The sequence below is a fragment of the Poecilia formosa genome, unplaced genomic scaffold, assembly GCF_000485575.1.
Source record: "Poecilia formosa unplaced genomic scaffold, Poecilia_formosa-5.1.2 Scaffold322, whole genome shotgun sequence".
Lineage (NCBI taxonomy): Eukaryota > Metazoa > Chordata > Actinopteri > Cyprinodontiformes > Poeciliidae > Poecilia > Poecilia formosa.
In genome coordinates this window covers 429,043-455,693 of record NW_006800261.1, presented here as the reverse complement: position 1 = coordinate 455,693, position 26,651 = coordinate 429,043, and the positions used below count along the sequence as shown (strand labels likewise).

The window sequence follows — 26,651 nt, the reverse complement described above, 5'->3', positions numbered from 1 at the left end:
TCAAAACAACTTCAACGTGTAAAACATCCGAAAAGGAGAAGGTGCCCAAAAAGTACGCAAGTAAAGGTGAAAACTAGCCGTCCAAGAAATTACTCGAGAGCTAAAAAGTATTTGATAAAACGTAACGGATCAAATGATCAATCATTTAATATTTAAAAATTACGTCATCAGACAGACCAAAATATAAAGTTAAAATGCAAGTTTACCCTATAAAAGATCAGTAAACTTTAATATTTGTAAAAAAAACAACAAAAAAAACGGTTAAAACTGGAACGGGAAGATATTTCAAAAATCCAAAACAATAAATAGAAATAAAAACCGCTTACAGCCGCAACCATAAATAAAATTATGATGTGTCTGCAAACAAAATTGCCCTTCAAAAAATATTAATCATTAGAATGCAAAGATCAAATTCTAATTTATCATGTGATTAACTTTTCTTATTGTGACAGGCTTAATCAGAATCTGAAACTTGGCTTTTTATCGTTTGTGTTACAATAAATCCTCACTGGTTCTTGGAATATTTATTCAGATGCAGAATCTTAATGGAGCCTTTTCAACTAATTTAGATTGACATTTGGATTTGAATGAGGTGAACTTAAAAGAGCATCTTTGTCTTTGATTACAGCAGAACACAATTAAAAAGTCATGGCTTTACTTCTGTTGTTCAGATGAAAGCTGCTTTATTTTCATTTAGAAAACTTTCTTTAGTTTTTAGGGGGTTTTTCACTTAGGTTTTTTTCAGTATTCTTCCCTTAACTCTCATATTTCTGGGAATGTATCCATATTTATTCTATTTCAAATATTGTAAAAAAAACATGAAGAAAGGGCTTCAAATTTCAGTTTATTTTCTTCTGCTTTCTCAGTGACTGGCTGCAGAAGTCTCCAGTGTTTACACACACACACACACACACACACACACACACACACACACACACACACACACGGTGTGCTGCATTTTTCTGCCGCCTTATTGATCCGCTGCCTTCTGTCATTTAAGCAAACCGCTGCTTGAACACGAAGTGATCGACCGGCGGAGAAGAGAAAAGATCTCCGTCGTGAGCGACTCTCACTCGTTCTCTTACAAGGCTCCAGTGATTATTTAAAGGTCTTTAGTAAAATGCAAACTGTCACTGGATTCTTTCAGCTTCGCGGTTTCAGATCCAATGTGAGACTGAACTAGAGCTGCAACTAACAGTTATTTTACTAATCGATTATTCTGACGATTAATTGATTAATTGTATAAAATAATTGCCACATTCTGTAGATTTTTTTTACTTAATGTTAGCCTTTTTCATACAGTATTAAAAATACATTAAAAGATGCTAATAAACAAGTAATTAAATTAGTTTTTAATGAAGAAAATAAACATTTTACAGCTTAAATTCAGCATTCCTTTAGTGGACACTTGTCATTTGTATAAAATAATTCTAACATCATTAAGTTGAAAGCTCAGCACTTACTAATCGACTTAACAGTACAGTGTAATATGTTGAACTGATTAATACCTTACAGAATTTTTCAGGTGAAATTTTGAGTTTGTATTTACAGGCAGTGTTGTTGTTTTTTTTTTTTGTTTTTTGTTTTTTTGTTTTGTTTGGTAAAATAAGAAAGTTATAAAAAAAATTGATAGTTTTGGTTTAATTTTGTTTTTAGTGTTCAATTCTTTCAACAAATGGCCTTTTTTGAGTCTGTATATTCTAGTTTATGATTAATCAAGTACTAAATTAGTGTATTATTAATTCAATAATTGATTAATCAAAATTAACCCGATTAATCGTTTCAGTAGAAGACTGAACAGACCAAAGATGTTGAATTGCAGAACATTTTAGCCAAAGTAAATAATAAATAAATGACATAAGCTGCTCCGTGGGGAAGACGGTACCTCCTGATTTGTAGCTCCTGTTGTAATGAGGACATAATATTCAAACTGACCTGGACTTGTTTTTAATTCTGTTTCCAGCCTCTCAAAGCTGAATTCATGCAGCTAACCAAAGAACAAGGCTTTAAGTGATGGAACCACAAACAGTAAGCAGTCCGCCTCACATGGACTGCTCTCGTCTCATTAGGATCATTGTTGTTTGTTTATTATGGTTTCATTTCTAGCTCCTGCTAGACACTGCATCCCCTCCTTTACCGCCTATATGGCCTCAAACTTCTTTTTTCTTACAAACGTCTCACTTTTCAATGTCAGAGAACATCCTAGTTTAGATTTTTTAAATTTAAATCTATAAAAGGACAGCGTAATGTAAAGTAGACTTTTTGTTTTTGTAGCTTCATAATGTTATTCCCTCATGAAGGCAAACCTGGAGTGTTGCTCTGATTGTTTCATGCATGTTTGAGAAATTTAATCTCCATGGCAACCAGTCAGCTGTGCAAAATGCCTGGGTGGACCTAGCCCCGCCTTCGAGATACAGCTCCTCCTCAGAGCTGCAGTTTCTGAGCTTCTGTCTCCCAGAGCAGCTCTCCTCCACTCAGCTCCTTCAGACTAGCCAGCAGCAATTAGCAAACACCTGGTGGAACTGAGCATCTCATTATAGGAGCTACTTCTCAGTGAAACGCTGGTAAAAACGTTGATAAAGGGTTCATAAAGGAGCCATGTTGTGATGACCTCCTGGAGGCGGAGTTTCAGAAAGAGCAGGAGTTTCTTAAAGAGACAGAGGCCCAATTTCAAGACCATAGAGTCGAAGTCAAATGTCTTTGAAGTCATATTTGATGTATCATTTTTACAACAACTGAAGGTAACATAGTTACTTGATTGTGCTATGAAATGGCACTGCATGCCTGGATAACACATAATACTGCCACTTTAATCATAAAAAATATTTTTTTCTTACAAATTTAACTTTTTTGTGATGGAGAATTTAAAATCTTTTTATTGTAAATCTAGAAGCTTCACAGGATTTTTTTTGGCAGAAATTTATTTCTCTGTGCACAATTATTATTTTTCTTTCATAAACAATGATCCTAAAACTAAATAATAAGTACATTCAGGTTTTTCCCAGGCAAATATAATCTCCATAGTCTACTTAATTTAATTTACTCTTAGCATCGGTTTTAAAAATGTCCGCTGCGTTTGACTCGGCGTGTCCCTTCAGGGTTACCATAAAATGCCTTGACATGGAGTTAAATTCGACCTCAAAGCAGGACGTTTTTAAAGCCGCGTGTCGTCTTAATCAGAGCGAAGGCGACTGAAAACCAGCCTGAGAGGCTCCCTGCTGGCGCTCTGAGTCCTGTAAATCGAGTCATGCTCACACACTCCCAAAAGCAGAGTGTGTCCTTGAATGTGGGAATAATTAATGATTAATATGGCAAAATTTACCTCAATTTTTTAAATGAACTACTGGTGTTTTTTGGGTGGCAGAGCCAGAAAAAGCAGACTTTATCTCTCCAACACACACTTTATTCCACGATGGTTTCTGCCGCCTGGTGGCCATTAGTCAGGCCAATCACACTGATGCGTTTGGACCCGGGTTCACTGGTTCACCAGGATCTTGGCAGCCTGTGCTAGTGGTGTGTGTGTGTGTGTGTGTGTGTGAGTGTGCGCGCGTGTGTGTTCCTCTGCAGCATTCTGATTACTGCATTTCATCTGCAGAAGTGTCTCGTGACGGAGATTTTTAGCTCCTCTAAGAGCTTCTTCGTCTTAAGCTGATGAGAGTCTGAATAATTCAGCCGCTCCGAGGAAAAGATGCCTTATTTTACTGCAAACCAAATATTCTCAGTCGCTGTTTGTCTCTGATCTCGGGCAATTCATTGCTCATTTACGAACACAAAGCTCCAAATAAAAGCACAAGCTGTGAATTTGAACCTTTATATATACTGTTGAGTTGAACTGACAGAAAAGGCAAAGAAACGTGTTTCTGCCTTTTTAAAAGCTTCTATTTTCAGCAGGAAAGGCTTCACTTTGCACTGGATTTGAGTGCCAACCTGCTGTTTACTGACTGAAATGTTGGCTCCATATTTTAACTGCTCACAATTAGAATATGCAGCATTATTTTTTAACCAGATTCAGTCAAGGAAAAGCTAAAACTGAGCACGCCCCCTGAGTACACTGCAAAAACATTACGTTTTACCAAGTATATTTGGTCTAGTTTCTAGTGGAAATGTGTTGGTACACTTAAACTAAGACAAAACTATATATGTATTTATTATGATAAACAATAATGTTGTTTTGAGACCATTTTTAGCCAACATACTGGTAATGACATAATAATTCAAGAACCCATTCTCAAAGATCAATAAACTTTAAATGAACATTTAACACAGGAACTGGAAGACATTTTAAATAAATAACCAAAACAACAAATAAAATCAGTTATTAAATCAGGGCTTGTTACGACTTTCATCATCCAGTAGAAAAAGAGAAAAATTCTGAATCATTCAAATGAAAACTGAGTTTCCATTGACGGTATATTATTATGTTTTTGGATCTTTTGTAGAAAACATCAAAAAAACAAAGCTTGTGTATAAACAAGAAGTCTCACTTTGATGTAAATTCTTCATTCAGTGACGCTTCTCTCACTGGGTAAAGTATCCAAATATTTTTCTCTAGTAAAAAGATTAAAACTGCTCATAGAAGTACATTTTTTCAAAACGTTATACGAGTAAATGCATAATTTGTCTGTAATTTGCCTTTTCTTTAACACGTTTGTAGAGCAAATCTACCCTGACGCCACAAGGCGACCCGTCCCACCCTGGTGTTGCCTTGGTTCCCAGTTAAAAGCACAATAAACATTAAAAATAAAGAGAACGTTGCAGACCTGCAAGTTTAAGTGGCTTCTTTGGCTCAGAGTTCACGCATTACGTGAGCAAGACACAGAATAGAGTTTTGAAAACATCCAAGCAATAAATAAATCAGGAAAGTGTCAAAGTTTGCTTTAATTTTAAAGCAGTTTATAGAGTTCACACAAGCAGCAGCGATTTGCTCGTTTAAATATGACTCTCTGCTGTAAATGGCATCAACCTGAAGCGGGACTGAGGATGAAGTTTTTTTTTAAAAATACACCACACTGAATTGACTACATGAATATATAAACACACAGAGCTGCTGCTTAGTGCTATAATGTTAAATTACAACGTGCAACAGATAAAAACAAGACCGAATGGTCACAGTTGAATTCACAGGTCATCTGCATCAGAGGAGGAAAACAAGTTGTTGTTTATGATGAGTCAGCAGTTTGCGGCTCAGCGAAAACAGAAAAAACAAACACTTATTTAAGAAACACAACTTTTCTTGTTATTAGAAGCCCCGGATGTGGATGTGATCGTCTCCTTCTCTTCTCTACACTGTTTTTCTTCTCCTGCTCTTTTCTTCCTTCTTTCTTTGTCATGTAAGCTTGGGAGACCTGAAATGATCTTTTTTGAACCAATATGTTTCAGAGTGCCGGTTTTGTTGGAAATAGTTGGTGTTGGAAATAATCTGTTCCCCCTCCATAACATGGGAACTAATTAATTTACCAGCAAGTCTTTAACTATATGTATTCCTCTCACAATGGATGACAAATCCTGCATATTTGGGAACATTTGCTGTTTATTTGTCAGAGTTACTGGGGGGAACCAAATATTTCAGCTGCCTGAAAGAATCTGTTCCCACTCAATAACATGGGAACTAATTCCATTAAAGAGAAAATGTTCCCAAACCTACAGGACTTGTTGTCCATGGTGAGAGGAATGAATACAATTGAAGAGTTTTTGAAAACTCATAATTAGTTCCCATGTTACAGGGAGGGAACCAAATATTTCAGAGATTACAGACCAGGTAACTTTGGCGAATAAAGAGCAAATGTTCCCAAATCTGTAGGATTTGGTGTCCATTGTGGGAGCATTAAACATAGTTAAATACTTGCTGGTAAATGAATTAGTTCCCATGTTATGAAGGGGAAACGGATTATTATTATTATTATTATTTTTATTATTATTTCAAACAGAAGAAATATTTGGTTCCCTCCATAACTTTGGTAAATACAGAGCAAAGGTTTTCAGATTCTCAGAGATGGAGGTGTGCCTGAGCGGTGATTGGTTAATCCCTGTCCCATGGCTTCTCCCATGTTCTCATGCATCTCAGAATAATATAGACATGATTTCAGGTATTTAACATAAATGCTAGAACTTATTATTTTTGACCCAAAAACGACATTAACTATCACAAATTGTGGATCAGTGGAGTGTATTCTGATTCTGACCCATGGTCTCTGAGTATCTTCAGCAGCTTTGTGCGGCTCAGTGTCCTGAATTATTGACCTGCTTCTCCTCCAGCAGCAGCAGCAGCATCACATTTTTCTGTTTCTCAGAAACAGAAATGTGTCTCTGCTCTCTTTCATGTGAAACCTCATTCCCGTCCCGCTCTTTGTGCCCATGAGCCGGGGGATTACTGCGCTGTCAGATTACGGCTCTCCGGACGGCCGCCTGCATTTTGGGGATGGGATTTAAAGGTCAGAGGTCGGTCCCGTGCGCGCAGCGGTTTGCTTGTGTTATTTTTAACCCCGGTGATGCACAGCAGCAGCCCATTTCTAATTCATGACCACGGGGCGTCGCTGAGCTGATAGCGGGATCATGGAGGCTCATTTACATCCTGAATCTGCTTATTTGTGATGCAGAAGCTTTACAGGCCTCGTGCTACGGCTACTTAATCCACTCGTTTGATTTGGAAGATCTGATTTCATGTTTTTATTCCATATTCTCTGGAGTCTGTAGGTGCCATCAGAATCATGACTTTCTGATGGAAACAAAAACAGACATTGATCATCTGTCAGAAGAAGAAAAGAGCAGCGTTTTTGGTTGTTTTTTAAATATTCAAGCCGAATCGACTTTTTGATCGTTTCTGCACATTTCCGATACTCCAGCTGCTCTTCATGAATAAATGCAAAGCTTTTCTGTCTTGTAAACTGAAATCGTTGTAACGGCTTCGCTTTTATCCAGTTACACTTCATCCTGAAAACGATGTTCTGCTGCTCAAAGTCTGCATTAAATACTTAGCAGCATATATGCAACGAGTCACACAGTCGAGTATTAACACTAATACTTAATACATTAAGTCCTGATAGTGATCATGTTTAGCATCTAATGCAGAGGTGGCCAAACTTTTTGTCGTGTGGGCCAAAAAAACTCAGATAAAGCAAATAAAGTAGCCAGATATATCTTCTTTTTAATCTTAGACTCAACTTTTGCACATTTTCTATCTTATAACAAAAGCATCTAGTTCAGTTACAAAACAGGATTTTTCATAGCAAGCTTGTGAGGGTCTCTGGATAGACATGATTCTACTTTCTAGTACCAGAAAGTCATAGCAGAAATAATTTTACCCAGATTTAAAACAAAAAGTTTAACAAACAAATCAGTGTTATTCTTGGACTGCAGCCTAACAAACAGTCCCTGGGCCACACTTTGGACACCCCTGACCTAATGCGTGTCTGTCCTCCGTGCTGCAGGTTATCTATGCACTGAACACGAAAAACGACGAGCACGAGGCGGCCATTGCCACGCTGAAGGAGGCGCACGAAGAGGAGGTGCAGCAGATCCTGTCTGAGACCAGAGAGAAGATCCTGCAGGTGAACCTTCGCTCACACGCTGCAAAAATTAAAACCAACAAGTAATTTTTCTCTATTTTCTAGTGCAAATGTCTTATCACACTTAAAATAAGGCAAAACTGACTTAGAACTTATTTTCCAACAAAATATATAAGCTTGTTTTAAGTGATTAATTCCTCATTTTTGATTAAAAAATACTAGTCACTGGCAGATTATTTTAATTATAACACATTTTCCCATTTTCTAAGTGAGAAAATCTGCCAGATGAACTAGCAATTATCAACACTGAGGAATTATTCACTTAAAACAAGCTCTTGTATCTCGCTAAAAAATAAATTGTATGTTAGTTTTGTCTCATTTCAAATGAACTAGAAACTAGACCAGAAATGCTTGCTAAGATTTTTACAAAATGTTTAGTGGACATTTGAACTACAGCTTGACTCCTTTATCAGAGGGTTTGTTGTAAGAATTCCTGCAAAATGAAGATAAAAGATTTAGACACGGTGTGTTGATCTCATATGTAATTACATGAATGTTGTGCTAATTTTGGGCTTTTTAGGTAAACATTATGTGCAGAAGTTTGAATTTGTGGTTCTAAAGCCATATTAGCCCCGCCAGGCATCAACAGCTGGTAATTATCTTCCTCTCCTCGGTCAGAAAAGGCTTCATTTGTTTCATTTTCCCCATGAAAACGTGACTTTAGGAGTGAAACTTTGTACCTTTTTGCACCTGCCAGGTCTTCTTTCCCTCCTTTTTAACTCCAGATCAAACACAGGATTTCATCACCTCAAAGCGCCGTTACAGAGACTCACCACTGTAAAGTATTATCAGATTAGCCAGGATCTCTCCGCCGGCTCTCAGAATGAAATCATCAATATTTTATCGGCAGAATATTCGTCTTTCAGGGGTTTCTGCCTGTGAATGGAATGAAAAAGATCTTATGTTTGGGAGAAACGTGTTTTTCACCGATCATGGTAGAAAAATGGCTCAGTTCAAAAAAATATAAAACAAAATATCTGATAAAATCTCTTAATTATCACTGATGTGTAAAAAAAAGTCAGAGAATAATCCAATAGGCTGAAACCCAAGAGTTGGAATTACACTTAATAGGGCTGAAACTAACGATTATTTCAATAATCGATTAATCCATTGATTATTCTGACAATTAATCGATTAAACTCACAAGAAATTGTCACATTGTGCAGATTTTTTATTTAATCATTGAAGCCTTTTTTATACAACATCAGAAAGATGCAAATAAAAATATTTCAGTTGCTTTTTTCATTAAGATTATGCATATTTTTGTCTGTAAGCGAAATTCCCCTTCAAAAGTATGAATAGTCAGAATGGAAATTATGGAGCTCATTTTCATTCATGAAGCGATTATTTGGCTTCCTGAGCGTTTTGTGTTGGTTGCAGTTCAAGAGTAAAATCAGCGATGAGATGGACCTGAAGAAGAGGATCCAGTCTCTGGAGGAGTCCATGGAGCTGCACGAGAGGATGAAGAGGCAGGCGCTGGCCGAGTTCGAGAGCTACCGTCAGCGGGTGGAGGACATGCAGCTCTGCACCGAGGCCCAGGTAGGCGCGCGGCCTCCACCTGCTGCCAGGAAGCAGCTGTGTACGCCGGGGTCCTGCGGGCACAGCTGCGGTAATCAGCGTCACGTCAGCCTCCCAGCTTGACTGCAGCGAGTTGTTGTTGCTGTCGACAGCAGGGATCCATGCAGACATGTTCTGTTGTCATTACAAGTCATAGTTTGATGCCGGCATCGTTTTGCTTTGACTGGCCAGTAATAGCTAAGCTAACATTCATAGAGGTATTAATAATATCTTGGAAAATGAAGAAACATTTCTTTATTAAAAGAGAAGTTGGATTTTGGTCAAATCTTATAAGATTTTTCACATGCTCTCACATTTTGTCACTTGATATCAACGAACTTTGATGCGTTTCATTGGGATTTCATGTGTCAGAGGAACACAGAGTAGTCCAGGACTGTGAAGTGGAGCAGAATAAACTGGTTTAGATGAACACACATTAATCTGTGCTGAACGAGAGGCACAACACAGTTTGGATGAAACCAAATTTATGCTAAGTCAGCATTTTTTCTAAAACTGAAGCTATGCTACAACAGAACCTTTAAATGCAGGTTATGTTGGCTAAAGCAAAATGTTTATTTATTTATACTAAAACTAAATTGCAGCCAAAACAAAAAAAATTAAGTTATTCTTAAAAAAATGTTTTTTGTTGCTAAAATGGGATTTATGCTAAAACAAAGTACAGAGCCTGAATTTCAGCTAAAATGAAACTTATGCAAAACAACCAACATCTGTTGTGGCTTTTTTTGCTGCTTAGCAGCGTTGGCTTTTTTTTTTTTTTTTTTGACCAATCTAGGTCACCGTAGATTGCAGCTCCTTGATTTGCTAAATAGTTACTAATTCTGGCATATTATGCCTGCACTTCTTTTCAAAGACAAATATCTTCTTATTTAATTAGTGGAAGTTAATAATTATGCTATCTGCTTCTTTAGTCAAATAAAATGCTGCAATTAAGAGAAAATAAATGTAAATATAATTATTAGAGCTACTTTAGATTAGTGAGTTTAGACATTTGTGTTATTTGAATGTTTCAAAGCTGAAGGAGTTTAATGTTTAGAGGAGTTTACATTGTTTTGTGCTCATTTAGAGCCGAAAGGTTTGGCAGTCAGATCAGAATCCCCCAATCCAGCACATCACCGCCTGGCGTGGACCTTTTTAAAGACTCACTGGCTCGCTTTGCAACCCAGAAACCCATAAATCAATCCCCCCTTCCTTTGACGCAGCCTTTCATTTCCCGTCTCTCTTGGCAGCACACGCAGCGCGTGGTGTCCATGTCGAGGGAGGTGGAGGAGATGAGACGGTCCTTTGAGGAGAAGCTGCGGACGTTCAGCCAGGCCCAGGCTCAGTTTGAGCAGGAGAAGAAAGCGGCTCTGGAGGAGCTCAAGGCTCAGCACAGGCAGGAGATCCAGGAGCTCCTCCGCAGCCACCAGAGCCAGAATGCAAACTACAGCAAAGACCAGGAGAAACTGGGGCAGCTGCACAAAGCCGAGGTAACGCACCGCTAACTTCTGAGAAACGGCTCAACCTGCTGGCCTCGGTGTGCTGTAGGTTAAACTGGAAGTTTGTGATGCGGAAGAACTCATCCGCTGCAAAAACACAAAATCTTACCAAGTATTTTTGGTTCAGTTTCTAGTGCAGATATCTTAGTTCATTGAAGTGAAACTAAATTAACCCTCAGGCAACATTCCAGCAAGACATGGGAGGTTTTTTTTTTAAATCCATAATTCCTTAACATTGATTTAAAAAGTACTAGTTCCACCCGCAGATTATTTCACTCATAACATTGGAAAAATGTCTTAATGTATGTAAAATAATCTGCCAGTGGATTAAGTAGTTTTTTTTATTAACTTAAATTTCCACCAGACACCAGACCAAAAATACCAGATAAGATTATGTGTTTATGCAGTATAATTACTTCAAAAATTATACAGAAACACAAAATCTTACCAAGTATTTTTGGTTCAGTTTCAAGTTCAAATATCTTATTTTTGTCTTATTTCAAAGACACGAACTTCCCAGTGACTCTTCAGCCAGACATCAGGGCTTGTTTTAGGTCAATAGTTCCTTACTGGATGAAAAAGTCCTTGTTCCATTGGAAATGGTGACGTTTCCCAGTGAAATCCACTGTTCCAGCTTTAGGTTTACAGTTCAGATGGCAGAAACGGTTAATGAGTGTCGCTGTGCTGCAGGTGGAGTCTCTGGCGGAGCGGGTGGAGGAGCTGAAACAGGACAAGAAGAGGCTGGTGGACGAATACGAAGCCAAACTCAGCAAGGTACGGCCAGCATTGAGTCCAGCACATCATGGATGAGAGGTTTCCCCCCTGCCAAATAATAACAGTGATTCATGGGGTTAATCTCAACACGGAGATGAATTTAGTGATTCCATAATGAATCTGGCTGGAGCTGCTTCATACTAGATGATGAATCCTTCACTCAATGTACTTTTATTTGGGTTAATTTGTAGAACATTAGTAAACTGAGTTTAGCTTACCCTCCTGTTAGATCATTATGCTCTAAATGTAGTAGCTTTGTGCTTTATTGACCAAAGTAAATACGAGTTTAAAGGCCTAAACTTGGTTCATATAATCAGATGACTGGTAAGAATGAGCTGCTAGTGAGTTTTTATTGATTTATCTGGCAAGCAATGACAGAAAACCTCTACATTTTAACAAGAGTATTTTACTACAAAAGCACTCCACGCCGATCTGGCAGTGATGATGCACACCAGATTAAACGCTTATCAAAACTTTAGATTTAAATGGTGCGTCCTAGTCAAAGATACAGAGGTGCTTTTATTACTGGCAACCAGATAAAGTGACTCACTAGAGAATTTTATTTTAAGAGGCTCAAGAATAGAATTAAGTCAATATTTCTTAATATTCATGAAAAAGTACTAATTGTAATGACAGATTATTTAAGTTGTATGTTATTACAAGTCAGTTTTCGCATATTTTAAGTGAAAAAATCTGACAATGGAATAAATATTCTCTCATCAGTATTAAGGTATTAATGATTGGCTTAAAACAAGCTCATATATCCTGCTGAGTTAGTTTTGTCCTACTTTAAGTGTACTAAGATATTTTCACTGAAACTAAACCAGAAATGCTTCGTAGTTTTTGCGGGAGTTTTACGTCTGGCTCCGTTTTCTGCTTTGTTCTCCAGGCTCAAGCGTTTTACGAACGCGAGCTGGAGGCCATGAAGCGAACCCAGCAGCTGACGGCCGACAACCTGCTGGCGTGGAAGCGGACCGAGGCCGAGCTGCGGCGGGAGTTCCAGACGCAGGAGGCGGCGCTCCAGAAAACGCTGGGGAAGCTGCGGGCCGAGCTGGCCCGCGTGACGGACGAGGCTCGGGAAAACCGCGAGAAGTCTCACAAGCTGCAGGCGGCGCTCGGCACGGCAGAGGGCTCCATCAAGGTGAGTGGGACGGACGCAACATGGAGGCGGTTTCCATGGTTTCACCTCCTGTGGCCATTTATGGACCAGCAGGGATGTTGGGCTGGTGCCAGGATTTAGTTTTCCTCCAAACATGGAAAATATGAAGCGAAAGAGACGAGAGAAATGTTTACCGTCCATCATCCATCCAACACAATTTCATATTTATTAAAATTTGTAGCTAATATTTTAACATCAATCCTTTGTAACAGCTTGTTTATCCTTAACTAACTTCTATAATGAAAGTAAGATAATCTATAAGATGCAGATCTATATGTGATCAAATCTGACAAGTTGCTACTGAACTAAAATAAACTCAAACTTCTAACAGGTGCAAAGTGTCGGCTGCTCTAATTTATCCGACACTCTCTAATCGTCCCTCCAGGAGCGTTTAAGTATCTGGCAGTTTTGGATTCAAGGCGGCCTTTAGTTTTATTTCCACAGGTTAATGCTTCTGGTCCAAACAGCGCAGCAGCAGGCACAGAAAGTTATTAACTTGAAGCTTTTACAACTGAATGCAGCTGTTTCCCTCCATGTTGGAGCCTAAAGGAGAACAAAAAAACAGCTGGTGCTTCCACTAGCAGCTCAGTGGAAACTACATATAAACTAATGTGCATTTTTTCATGTATTATGACTAAAATACCACATGACATTATCATGATAATTGCACAACAGTTGAAAACAAATACAGAAAGAATACATAATATAATCTAAAGCAGTACCTCAAGTATTCCCAGACTGCTAAATATTAATACAAATTTAGCAATAATAAAATATTTACAAAAATAGTTATTTTTAGTATTGTGGAAAGGTGTTAGATTTACATACGAGACTGTCTGACATTAACAGTAATAAAATGTTTTTAAAATGCTGAATTTATTGATTAATGTTCTAATAAATTTATGTTTTTATATATTGTTTATTACTATGCTTAATGTGCTCCTGTTTATTGTTTGAATTACAGTTATTGGTGGAAAGGAAAAAGAGGAAATGAAACTGCTGTGTCTTCACCCCCTTCAAAATAAGAGCATGAATGTAAAAGTCTGAGTATTTGAAGAGTTTGAATTTGACAGTCGATAATCAAAACTTCAACACAGCTTTAAACTTTATTTATTTATAATAGTCCTTAAATCTAAAACCAGAATTAGTTCTATACTAATTTACTAAAGCACTACTTAGAAAAGCACTAATGCATTTACTAACTTAGTGCTTTACCAAGTTCTTAGTGCTAATTTAATTAATATTCATTAATTAATTGGTACTAATTGGCATTAAATGAGTGCTAATTAGTAAAGCATAGTTTTGTGATTACCAACTTAGTGCTTTACTAATTTACTAAACTGGACTAATTTAGTAAATTTGTCTAATTTTAAAGTAAATTAGTGCTTTAGAATTTAGGGGAAGCTACTTTTTAAAAATATTTTTAAAGTTAGCATAAGCGCTAATCAAAGAAAAATTACTTTGCTACTAGCAAGTTAGCAGCATTTAATAACAGCAACTAACAATTTAAACCATATTTAACCATATTTGGTTTTATAAAATTTTATAAAATTTAAAAGGTTATGAAGCAAATGAAAAACACACTCAGTGTTTTCTCTCCAACTCTTCTGTTTAATCAAACAACTTCAACCTGACAATATGTTTCCATTCTGATGCCTTCAAGCTAAATTTGGATAAATATTACTGTCTTCAGCACAATCAGATTAAATCGTGTAAGAACCAGCTGCATGATTGTTTGGTGAGGATTTGTTCCTGCTTCCAGAGTTTTGATGTCTTTAAGGTCTTTTGAGGGGATTCCCCACTGAAAGTAAAGCTGACAAGAGCTTCAGGGGAATCGGTGAAGTGGGTCTGGTTTGTCTGAAGTCTGATTACACAGAAGGCGGTAAGAGGTCCTCCCTTTGCAGAGTTACCAAGAATAAGATCAAGGTCAGCAGAAACTGCTGTGTGCCTCAGGTTATTAGTTTCATTTAATTATCAGCGCAATTAACCGTAACCCAGATAAAGGAGAGTCAACAAAGCAGAAAGCTTGAAACTGACTTTACTTGATAGAAACACATCTGATTCTTTCACACATTGAGTGTTTGGTGGGTTAATATCTGAATAATCTCTAAATAAAACTGTGAGCAGATCTCTCCATCCTTCAGTTACATGGTTGGGAAATAATAGATTTATATTTAATCTTCAGTTTAAGTGTTTTAATATGTGGATGAGGAGCATTTTATTCCTTCATTAAGATTCAAAGTTCCTTTACTTTTCCACATTATCACATTACAAACACAAACTTCAGCCTATTTTACCAGGTTTTTTTAGCAATAAATGAAATGGTGTCACATGAGAAAGTATTATTCTGTTGTAATGACAATAAACTTAAACCTAAACTATAGATTCACTGATTCAGTGACGTCTAATCACAAAAAAGCTAAATATTAACTTAAATTCACATTTTTATCAACAAGAATAATGAAAACCATCTGTCATTTTCATTCCACTTCACTTCTATGCTCCACTTTGTGTTGGTCTGTAAACTTCTAATAAAATCCATTAAAGTTTGCTGTATGAATATTTTGAAGGCCAGTGTAGATGCAAGAAGCATAAATATGGAAAAAACTCATCAGGCATCAACTGAACCCCAACTTTAAACAATGTTTTCCTGTTCTCAGCTTACCGCTCCAGTGTTCTGTCTTCCTCCTTTAGCTCATGATGAAGTGGGCAAATCTTCAGAGAAATGCAAGCAAATGATCGCTCGGAGTAACTCAGACAGACGTAATTAATGGCTGACTGTTCACAAGCTACTGCGGGAACGTGCTTGCCAAAAATTACAAATTTTCCCCAGAGTGAAATACACCAGTGATGCTGTGCTAAATTGCTGCTGTCACCGTCTTCGGACTAAATATTTCGCTCTCGAGAAAAGCTGGTCCAAGTTGGCTGACAGAGGCTTTTCCCCGCAAGACAAAAGCAATTAATCATGAGTTTTTGAATTTAAATGTTAAAATCAGAGAGGTTCTGTGGGGGCTTTGGGTGAGGCTGAACTTAACTCCGTCTATTTGGATTAAATGGTAAAAACTAAAGAACACCTGAAGTTTGACTTCAGGCAGTTTTCTCACCTCAGGAGGTTTCATCCGTACATTTCCATTCAGGGATTTTACTTCTTACACCTGAAGCTTCAGCATTTATATCGTCACTGAAAACACTTTTATTAAGGCTGCAACTAACTGTTATTTTATTGATCAATTATTCTGACAATTACTCGATTAATCAGATATTTTTAAAATCTGATTCATTCTAAATCCTCAAAATGTGCAGCTTATTTTATTCCAGATATGCATTTCTGATACTGCATTTAATATGGTTAAGGTGTTAAAAAATCTGCACAATGTGCCACTTTTAGAACCGATTAATCAATGAATCACTAGAATAATCGATTACTAATTAACTGAGAACATATCCTAATTGAAGTGCAAAAACGCTTGGAATGACTCATTTTGTCTCGGAACTAACATACAAGTAACTTTTCAACTTGTTTTAAGTCAATAATTTATTAATACTCATAAAAAAATGTCTGGTTCCACTGGCAGATTATTTCACATTTTTACCATGTTTCATTATTAAAACAGAAAAACAAACAAAGCCATAACGAATCGACAGCAGGAGCCACATTTAAGGTGTTAAGGTTGATGAATCCTGATTGTTTCTTTCCCTGCGTCGGTTTGTTTCCACTTCACCTCCAAGCAGGTTTACTCCTAAAACTCGTCTTTATGCCGTCTCATCCTCTTGTTCTGCTTGCTTTCCACAAAACAGAGCAGGGTTTTAGTCAACAGAGGAGCTATTTTTGTGAGCCCTTTAAAGATTTGCTGGCTCAGTAGGCTCAAATGAGCATGGAGAGAAGAGAAAAGAGACGCAGGCCGGATTTTAGGCCTTTTTGGATCCAAGAGGAAGGAAACCGAGGATCGATGTGGCATTAAGCAACTTTATGTTTCTCTTTGAGCACAAAGGTTGTGAAAGGACAAAGGGATTTACTGCAGGACTAAGAGAAGGATGGTGTTTAATTAAACTAACTGCAGACATCAGCTTTTTAACTAAGCAAATAACTAAAGGATACCTGAAGCGTTGCAGAAGAATCAAAAGGCTTGTTGCTGTTTGAGGTGAAGCAACCAGGCCTGAAACAACAAAAGATGTAATAAAGTCCAGATACATCCGAGTTCAGCTCTATAAGCGTTCATCCCTTCATGCATAAAACGAGTCACTTTATCCAGTTTAGAAACACACATTCAAACTAGTTTTTAGTTCATTTGAACTCACTTTTTGTTCAAAGTGGACATAGATTAAAACAAAGTATTCATCTTTTACCAATCATATCTTTTAGTGTCTATTAAATTTCACTTTAAATAGTAACAGCTTTTACCTGTTGCCACCCAAACTGCTTTGAATTGGTTTATTAAACTAAATATAGCAAACATTTTCAGAGAAAGTGACCCAAATGCTGTTATTGTTGCTGAAAATAGTAAGATTTTATTTTAAAAACCTGCATTGGCTGAACAATCACCTTAACACAAGAGCTTTACATGTGCTATCATTCAGAGACTAAATTTACACCATGACAAGTGGAAAAACTTCCAAGAAGTCAGAAATCTGGTAAAAAAAAATTATGTCCAATTTATAAAAACCTTTAAAGAAAAACTCTTTATATTAAAATGCTTATAACTGCCCATTTTAAGAGTAAAAACAACAAACTGCATTAAAGTAGAAAACCGTCTTGGCATCATAGCAGAAGCTAATATTCACTGTATTTCCAATCTTTGGCATCAGCCAATCAGCACCAAGGGGGAAAAATGCTGCTCCTCTATTGGCTGCCTTTCAGCGTCCAAAGCTGCATTTCCTTTAAAACATTTTAGACAATCTGAACGAAAAGCCAGGAGGTGGAACAGTTTAAAGTTACGTTGTACAGCCAGGGCTCCGCTGTAATAAACTGTGATTTTCCTAAGAGTTTTCAGACCGGGGCTTCGTAACGGATAATGGATGCCTGTTTCAAACGGTACGTCTGGTATCAATCCATAAATCTGTAGTAGATTTCTACTACAAATCTTGTAGAGATTATAGCAACCAGTACTTGACCAGATTCCCTCCAAACCTGGAGTTAGAAATTCACCAAAATCAAACCGACTCCATTTCTGTCTGGATGTTTCACCCAGCAAAACTCACCACAGAAATGTGACAATAAACATTTAAAAAGACAAAAATAATTTTTTTTTGTGGCTCACATGTGAACTCTTGCAGGGAGAAGCTGCAGCTACGTTCGTCGTCTCAAACGGAGGACAGCTTGCTCACACTCCTGCACCCAGGAAGTGTAATTGGTGTGACTCCTCAGTGGGTCTCGTCATTCTGGGGCTCCTTTGTCTTAGCCGCGGCTGTGGTAATTAGCTTTTAGGCAGGCTGCTTGGCGCGACTCGGAGATGTGAAATTACCTCTCATGAGTTTCTGAGTCGCATAACTTCTACCCTGCATGCGTGTCGATTTGCATTGTTCCCTGAAGTCTGCTCCTTATTAATTGAACAGCAGTTGGGATTTAAATCCCTGATCCTCGGTATTAAAAATATGCCAGCAATATGTTTTGTTCTGTAAGCTGAAAACGGCTGAAATGATTCGTCGTGTTAATCGTGATTGATCAGTTGTTGAAACAATTATCAGCTAATTTAGTAATTGATTAATCGTTAACTCTAAAAAAGGGAATTTGCTGAAAAAAATGGCATTTAAAGCAGTAATTAGCCAAAATTGTACAATACACACACATTTCGACTTAATTTTAAAACACCTTTTTGTGTAAATATGTTTTCCAGTTTTAGTTTAATTTTGTTCAAAGTCACCGAAGGAAGGCTATGTTGTTGCATTTTCAGCTATATAATGAAAGAAATCATCGTTGCGTAATAAAAAGCTAAAGAGGTTTGATGAAAAACTGCACATTGTGCCATTTTATTTTAATTTGACTGTCAGAATAATCAAAAGAATAATAGATTAGTAACCTAATCATTAGTTGCATCCCTGGTCCGTTGTGTTTATAATACAAGTTTTCACCGATATTGTTTTTAAATAATCATGTGGATTAGATGAACAGGCTGTTTCCTTCATTTCAGGAGCTGCAGGATTTAATTTGCTCCTGCTAATCGTCACAGATGTCTGTGGAGGTATCGGGAGCAAAATGTAGGCTCGCAGGCAGGAGCCAGATGGATAGGAGACAAATGCAAGTTTATTTATTTACAAACGGAACAAAATGAATCTGCTCCTATAAATAACAGATGGTTCTGGCAGCTAAAAGTTGATGCAGGAAATGCAGCAAACAGAACGTGACACAAAATGAGCCGAGCAGAAGAATGAATGGAAGAAACGAGCTGATGTCGTGTCACAAAATAAACTTTGATTTAATGTTTAAATTACTTCCTGGTTGAGTGTTAATACTCAGCTCTAAGGACGTCAACATCAAATCTGAATTTGGATCCTAAAGTTAATATCAGTAAAAATCCGTTCTTTACCTTAACTCACCTTATTAGAGCTAAAATACAATGTTTTGAGCGTTTTTGTATCTCCTCTCCAGCAGAAATTTACATTTAAGACTTTTTAAGACAGTAAGTTTTAAACATTTTAAGACTCACTGTCTTAAATGCTTAATTTTCATAATGAAAATTAAGTGAGCTCACAATTATGCATGAAAAAATGCATTGATCTGCTGATTTTGCATGAATTCCCGTGATTGAGGAATATCGCAAAAAACTGCGATACAAGTCTTGAATTTAATTCACAATGGTCTTAAAGAGGTTTTAACAAGTTTTAAATGTACTTTTGTGTAATGATACAAGTCCTAAATTTTACTCAGAATGGTTTTAGAGGTCTTAAAAGGTCTTAAATGTATGTTTCTATCACAATACAGGTCTTAAATTTAATTCACAATGGTCTTAGAAATGTCTTGGCAAGTTTTAAAAGTACATTTCTGTTGCGATACATGTTAAGTTTAACTCATAATGGTCTTAAATAGGTCTTAAAACATCTTAAATATACATTACCATTGTGGTACAGGTCTTAAATTTGATTCATAGTGGTCTTAAAGAGGTCTTTAAAAGTCTTAAACTTGAGTTTGTGAAACCCTGGGTGAGGTTTTTGCACTAATAGATAATTAGTTGATCAATATACCCACATTGGAGGAATAAAAGCTTCATCCTTTCTCTGGAAATTACACCAGAAGACAAGAGTTGTCGAAGGAAGCCCTGTCTTTTATTTTCTATTTTAAGTCATCTGCACCGTTTAAGTTTTCTTGCATTGTTTTGACTCTTCTCCAGGACTTAACCAAGCAGCTGGATGAAGTGACCCAGAACTCCGAGATCATAGAGATCCGTCAGAAAGAGGCAGAGTGTGAGCTGGAGGCAGCCAGAGACCGGGTTCAGCAGCAGGCCACGGAAATACTCCTCAAAGCCAGTAAGAACCTAAACGTCATCCCCTCTCCTCGCTTCTCGTCACGCTGGCAGTCGCAGAAACTCATCAGACATCAACTAACAGCTCCTCTTGTCTCGTCTGAGGCATCACAGCCCAAAACGTTTTAAAGTTATGGCTGCATATCAAAGCTAATGGCGTTCCCTGTCCCTAAAAGGCAGTGGGGCTCTGCACTTTGAGTCGATCCAGTTTAAGCAACACAATCTAATTTAACAACTCGTCTATGATTTTCTCTTTTGCTGCAACTATATTGTAAAAACATTACAGTCTGATGCATGTGAGCCGTCTGAGCTCGTTAGAGCAGAATAACATTCGCCTCATTAGCGTCATGAGCTCCTAAAGTCTGATTAGAAAAATGTTTTTCCGCCAAAGCTGCTTGGGATCCGGCCGGCGAATGGAGCTCAGAGGGCACATGGAGGGCGTTTTACAGAGAAAGACACATTCTCTCAAATTTTATATGAAATGTTGAAGCTGGTTTGTTGAAATGTGGCCAGTAAAGGATGATTGGGTTATTTGGTTAAATGCAGGAAACTCTGCAGGCTGTAATTAAGTGCGTTTTCCCACCTGCCATGTTTAGTTTGTTTTAATCAAACTCCAGTCCGTTTGCCTTGAAAGTTTGTTTGGTTTGCGGAGGAGTGAATTCGCAATTAAACTCTGATGCAAACTCAAAATATTGTATAAAATAAGTGTTAAAATGAAAAATCTTCAGCATGTGCCCATTTTCTTGTTTTATTAATCAATTAATCCCCAAAATAGAATGATCAATTCTTAAAATAACGATTAGCTATATAAAATGTTTATTTTCTTATTTGAAAATAGTTAATTAATTATGGTTTTTTGCATTTCCTTTTTTTTACGTCTTTAATATTGTATACAAAAACAGTTTAAGTGGTTAAATAAAAAAATCTGCAAAATGTTCACATTTTTTTATTCAGTTAATTGATTAATTGTCAGAATAGAATAATCGATTCCTAAAATAATTGTCAGCTTTATAAAATGCTTATTTTTTTATTTGAAAACAGTAGTTAATTATTAGGGGGAGGGAGGTTGCATTAAAATTATTACATAAAATAAGCTTACATGGTTAAACAAAAATCTGAAGAAAATTTTTAAATGTGATCGTCACTATAGAATAATCGTTAACGATGTTTTTCTTTTTAGGAATGTCTATTTTCTTATTTAAAAGCATTTAATTATTAGGGTTTTTTTGTTTTTGTAATTAACAGGCTTTTTTTACATCATTTTAGTGTTGTATAAAATAAAATTAAGTGGTTAAAAGTAAAATCTGCAGAATTTTGTTTATCCAATTAATCGTCAGAACATAATAATTGATTCCTAAAATAATCGTTTGTTATGTAGCTGTGTTGATCTGTAACATTTCTCTCAGGCCAGATAAGCAGCCTGCAGGCCACCCAGATGACCCAGGAAGCCGCCATCAGGGACCTGGACAACGAGCGCAGCCGCCTGAAGGACAAGGTGCTGCGGATGGAGGAAGAGAGGGAGGCCCTGCAGAGCCAGAGCAAAGCGCTGGAAGAACGACACAAACAGCAGATCCAGTCCCTGGAGAAGGTCTGTGTGTTTGCTTAGTATTCATGCAAGGCTGGAAGTTACTGTTATGAATAACTAGAAGCTGATCAGGATGCTGAGGCTGAGCCGTTCTGCAGACTGTAGGGAAGCTGAACAACAGTCAGCATGTTGCTGTTTGAATGCAGACAGAGCTGTATCAGATTAATTCTGCTACTGTATGCTAATAGGATGAGGATGCAGTGTGACACAGCAGCTCAGTTTGATGGGAATCAACATAATCTCTGAAACATTCAGAAGAATAAATTCACTTTTTACTTACAGGTTCCTCAGCTGGGCGAAGCTAGCTAGCTACTTAGTGAGAGGAGGAGGTAAAGAACCTCCTGGATGGATGGATGGATGGATGGATGGATGGATGGATGGATGGATGGATGGATGGATGGATGAATTTTCATGTCTTGGGTTGAATGAATTGAACTTTATCATTGTGGTGAAACCAGGTTAGATTTACTTTTTGTGTAAAATATTTTAGTAGCTTCATGTTCTTCTAACTCTGGTGTCCATTTCATTTTTTTAATCCTATTTATTTATATTTGTTTTACAAAAGTGTAATTCATTCAGCCGTGTTTAAATTACTATCTGTTCTCTCAGTTTACATTCACTCTCTTTCTTTGCTAAGATTTACTTCCAATATTAGGTCTGTTGCAGATAAACTGTAGTAATTTTCTGCAATGTTGAATTCAATGCAACAAAAGTTCAAACTGTTTGGCTGCGAAGCCTGTCGATCACAGCTTTAAACAAACTGCGGAGCGAAAACAAAACGGGCTTTTTAAAAACAAAAAGCCTTAAAGGTCAGATGATTTGTGGAACAGTTTAGTCAGCCGGCCAAGCGCAGCAGACAGTAAATGTCAAGTGTTGCAGCTTCATGTGTGTTTTCCCATCCTTTTATCTCTGACATTTGTGCAGCGTAATCCTCTGGGAGCTGGGAGAGGTCTCCCACTGGCTGCAGCTGCTGTGAATTTCAATGCTTTCCCCAGGAAAACAGAGGATCAGCTAAACTTTACTACACTTTTCTGTCAGAGTGGCCTCCGAGGCCCACGGCTGTGGTGAATAACTGGATGTTTGCAAAGAAAATGTAAAGATATCTCAAGTTTAAGCGTAGGATTGGAACATTTTTATTATCTGAAAGAAATAAACTGCTCATTTTGAGGATGTAGAAAAGTCTGTCCTGCATGTTTTAGATGTTTTCCAACAATTATTTACTTATCTGATTAATCGATTAATCGGATAAAAAAATCAGCTGATTCTACAGATTTTTTTATTTAACCACTGTAGCCTTTTTATGCAATATTAGAAATACATTAAAAGATGCAAGGAAACAAATAATTACATTTATTTTTCAAACTCAGAAATTAACATTTTATTGCCTAAAATGCACAAACACAATTTCTTTAGTGAAAACCCGATCATTTGTAGCGAAGGAAATACTTCTAACATCAACATATTAAAGTCAAACCCTTTTTGCTTTACTTAATATCTATACAGTTTAGAGCTGATCTGTTATTTTATTGATTAACTGATCAATAATTGGACTGTAAAATGTGTTTAATAGAAGATGTTTTTAACAGAACCAGGTGAAGGTAAAACAGCCATTTGAGAAGTTCTGTGTTAAACAGATTTACAGACAAAGAAGAAATATTTTGATCTTAATGCAAAATGTTTATATTTTTGTACAGTTTTGGTCTAATTGCTTATTGGAGTACGTTATTATTTCAGCAAATGTTTTGAGACTGTACACTCCAGTTAACAATCTGTTACTAAATTAGTGGACGATTATTTCAATAATCGATTAATCACGATTAATCATTTCAGCCATAGTTTTAAAAGTTTCAGTCTCTATCAGAAAAACAAACAAAAAACAGGGAGATGAATGTAAATATGTATTGTGTTTACAGGAATTCGTTAATTGATTTACAGGCTGAAAATGGTGAAACTTTTGGCTCCTTATCTGATTTTTTACAAATCAAACTGGATTATTTTGATCTGTCTGTACGTCTCTCAGCTGTTTATTGTAAAAATGATGTAAATTGTGGATTTAGTTTTTGCTTCTTTTTCTCTAGATTTGTATTCTCCATTTTCTTGCCTTACTGTTGAATCTTTGTGGTTAACTTTTTTTTGTTTCTGAGTTCTCTGCTTGTCTTCTTTCAAAAAAAAAAAGCCAACTAAGCGCCCAGGAAGTTCAGGCTTTGTTGTTGCATCAAACAGAGCAGAGTTTCCCTCCTCGTCTTTGTTGCCTTCTGACCCCACAGCAGTTTGGCTCAGTTTGGCTAATTTCTCATCCCATTATCAAAGCAGCTCTCTGCTTAGGAAAATAAAACTGGCTGTCATGAATTAGTTCTCGGTTATCTGTAGAGATACAAACCTGTTTTTACCTTCTGAAAATCTCTGCCTTTACATTTGCAGCTTTTATTTTGTAGGATGATGTTGATGTCTTGCATAAGTTGCATTGATAACTTTTAATGTGACTTTTTATGCTTTAAGTCTTGTCATCAACACAAGACTTTCCTTAATTTCAGAATAGCTGAAAATCTAATTTTCAGAGTTAAAATATAAACCTGGCGGTCTGACTGAATCTGAAACAGATGTGCTGATTTTAAGATTAACAGATTTTCTTTTTCTGTCCTCTGTCAGCTGAGCTGAAGGACATCATGTTCTGCTTGTGGCCTTTTTGGCAAGATTAAGCCAATTAAATTTTCCATTTTCCGCCATGCAATGAGAAAAACAGCTGCTTCTCTGATTAGCTCCAAATTGTATGGCCTACAGGTTACATTTTCCCCTCCGTTTCTTTTTTTTTTTAGCTGCTATTCATAATGTATCCGTTTTACTGACAAATTGGGTTTGGGCTGTTGCTGGGTAAAGGCTGTGCTTGTTCCTGCCTCTGTGCTTTTTGTCCATTTTGGTTGTACTGGGTGCTTAGCAACAACTTTTAATCAGTACCTTTTCATTTATTCCTCTGTGGAGTGCATTTAGATTTTTCTGCCAGCCGTATGTAAGAGTCATTACAAACTAAAGTCAAAATTCTCACTAACGTTGGGAAATCTTCTAAGTTGTGAAGGCAAACAGGACCCAGGTTCTCACACCGCCTCATCTTCCTTTTCTAAACATGAGAGGTTTCTGGCCTCCTCCATCACTTTCAGTCTCCAAACTCCATCAGCTTATAAACGGCTTTAGGGCAGGGAGGGGCATTTATTGTATCGTTTATTGTCAGTTACCTTAAAAAATGTAATAAATGGTTCTTATGATCATTTTTGTCATTCTCACAGTAATACCTCAACATGTCATGATAAAACTTAAGTCCATACCACCCACCTCTACTCAACACGCATTCTTAACAAGTCTTAAATTAATTTATCCACAACTAAGGCCATAAAATGTGTGAAATTAATTTTTAAAAATAAACTTTTATTTGGCCTTAAATACGTTAATCTTAAATTTTGTCGTGACTTTTTTTAACTTGTGTATTTATATCTTGTGAAATTGTTCTGTCTGGCAGTTTGAACCGTCCAGACATTTTCACTGTGTTCTGACTCAATGCGGCTGAGGCTACTGCTAACTAGCTGCTAACATACCCTTGCTAGCTAGCTAGCGAGTGTCATGGACCAGTTGGCTGGACGATGTTTGATTTCTCCACTGGCTTAGTTCTGTCACCAACCGATATGAGGCAAGGTGCATTCTGGGCAAGAAGATCTTCACTGTGTTGTGGTGCAAAGCCGTTCAGTGACTTATAAACTAACAGTAGTATCTTAAAGTCTATTCTCTGAGCTACAGGGAGCCAGTGTAGGGATTTTAGAACTGGTGTGATGTGCTCCATCTTCCTGGTTTTAGTCAGAACACGAGCAGCAGCGTCTGGATCAGCTGCAGCTGACTGTGGTAATCAATGCAACATGGATGAGTTTCTCTAGATTTTGCTGTGACATTAGTCCTGTAACCTGGGAATGTTCTTCAGGTGATAGAAGGCTGACTTTGTGACTGTCTTTATGTGACTCTGAAGGTTCAGGTCTGAGTCCATCAGTAACACAGATTTCAGGCTTGATTGCTGGTTTCCAGCTGTAATAACCAGATTTTCCCCCAGTATTATTAACCCTGGTGAACCACCAGGCTAAGGTGGCAATTATAATTTAGTAATAATTATAATTATTATATTTTCAAATTTCCTGTGAACTTTAAACATTTTTAACTCATAAACTTGGCAGGCGCTGGATGAATGACGGTCCCAGCGCACCGACCACCAGGCTTGGCGAGTTTTCTGAGGGGAACCCTGAACAACTGACTTTCTTTAATTTTAAAGATCGTTCATTTTATCCAGAGATAAAATGTTCAGCTTTGTTTTTTGTTTGAGATAGAGAAGGCATGAACACAAACAGAATCAATATGGTGCTGGTCAGAGAGACGGCCTCCGATCTGCTTAAATCTGTTCATTGTGCCTTGTTGTGTTCCTCAGACCCTGCATGAAGAGAAAACATCCCACGAGAAGGACATGAGGAGCGTGCAAGCTCACTACGAGGAAGAGGCCAGCCAGATGAAGGACAGCCAGGCCCGCGCTTTGGAGGAAGTGGCCAAGAAGCACCGTGTGACCCTGGAGAACACGCTAACCACCGCGGAGAAGGACAAGAACCGCCTGCTGGCTGTGAGTCCTCACACCGTCACACACCAGCAGGCTGACATTCACTCCTCCTCAAGGTGAAGTTACAGCGCAGAGCCAGGGAGAATCTTAAAGCGACAGCCGCGTCGTCTTCTAAATATGTTTAACCTGAACAGACAGATAATCAAGAGTGACTCAGAGAAAATACAAGCTGTCAGTCCGTCTGCTTTCTGCTGCCACTGTCTGCCAAAAGATCTGCTCCTGTCACACAATTCAGTCTGTTGATGCTGGATCTGTTTATAACTGAGTGGCTTTGTCTGCTCGGGATCAGAAGCAGCAGCTGGTGAATCCAGAGAGGCAGCAGAGGCAGCTAAGAAACTAACCGGGTTAAAGCAGAAAACTAACAGGGTTAAAGCAGAAAACTAACAGGGTTAAAGCAGATAACTGCCATGTTTCTA

At 37.5% G+C, this 26,651-nt stretch overlaps 1 protein-coding gene across 4 annotated transcripts in view; it reads left to right on the top strand.

Moving 5' to 3' along the window:
* Positions 1-26,651, top strand: part of fam184ab (family with sequence similarity 184 member Ab) — a 124,926-nt gene that overhangs the window by 46,802 nt on the left and 51,473 nt on the right. For all 4 annotated transcript variants that reach the window (XM_007573266.2, XM_007573263.2, XM_007573264.2 and 1 more), the window contains exons 2-9: positions 7,428-7,547; positions 8,946-9,104; positions 10,370-10,609; positions 11,309-11,392; positions 12,282-12,533; positions 19,877-20,012; positions 21,415-21,596; positions 26,053-26,238. In XM_007573266.2, the coding sequence (XP_007573328.1) occupies positions 7,428-7,547; positions 8,946-9,104; positions 10,370-10,609; positions 11,309-11,392; positions 12,282-12,533; positions 19,877-20,012; positions 21,415-21,596; positions 26,053-26,238 (1,359 nt within the window). The remainder of the gene's footprint in view (positions 1-7,427; positions 7,548-8,945; positions 9,105-10,369; positions 10,610-11,308; positions 11,393-12,281; positions 12,534-19,876; positions 20,013-21,414; positions 21,597-26,052; positions 26,239-26,651) is intronic.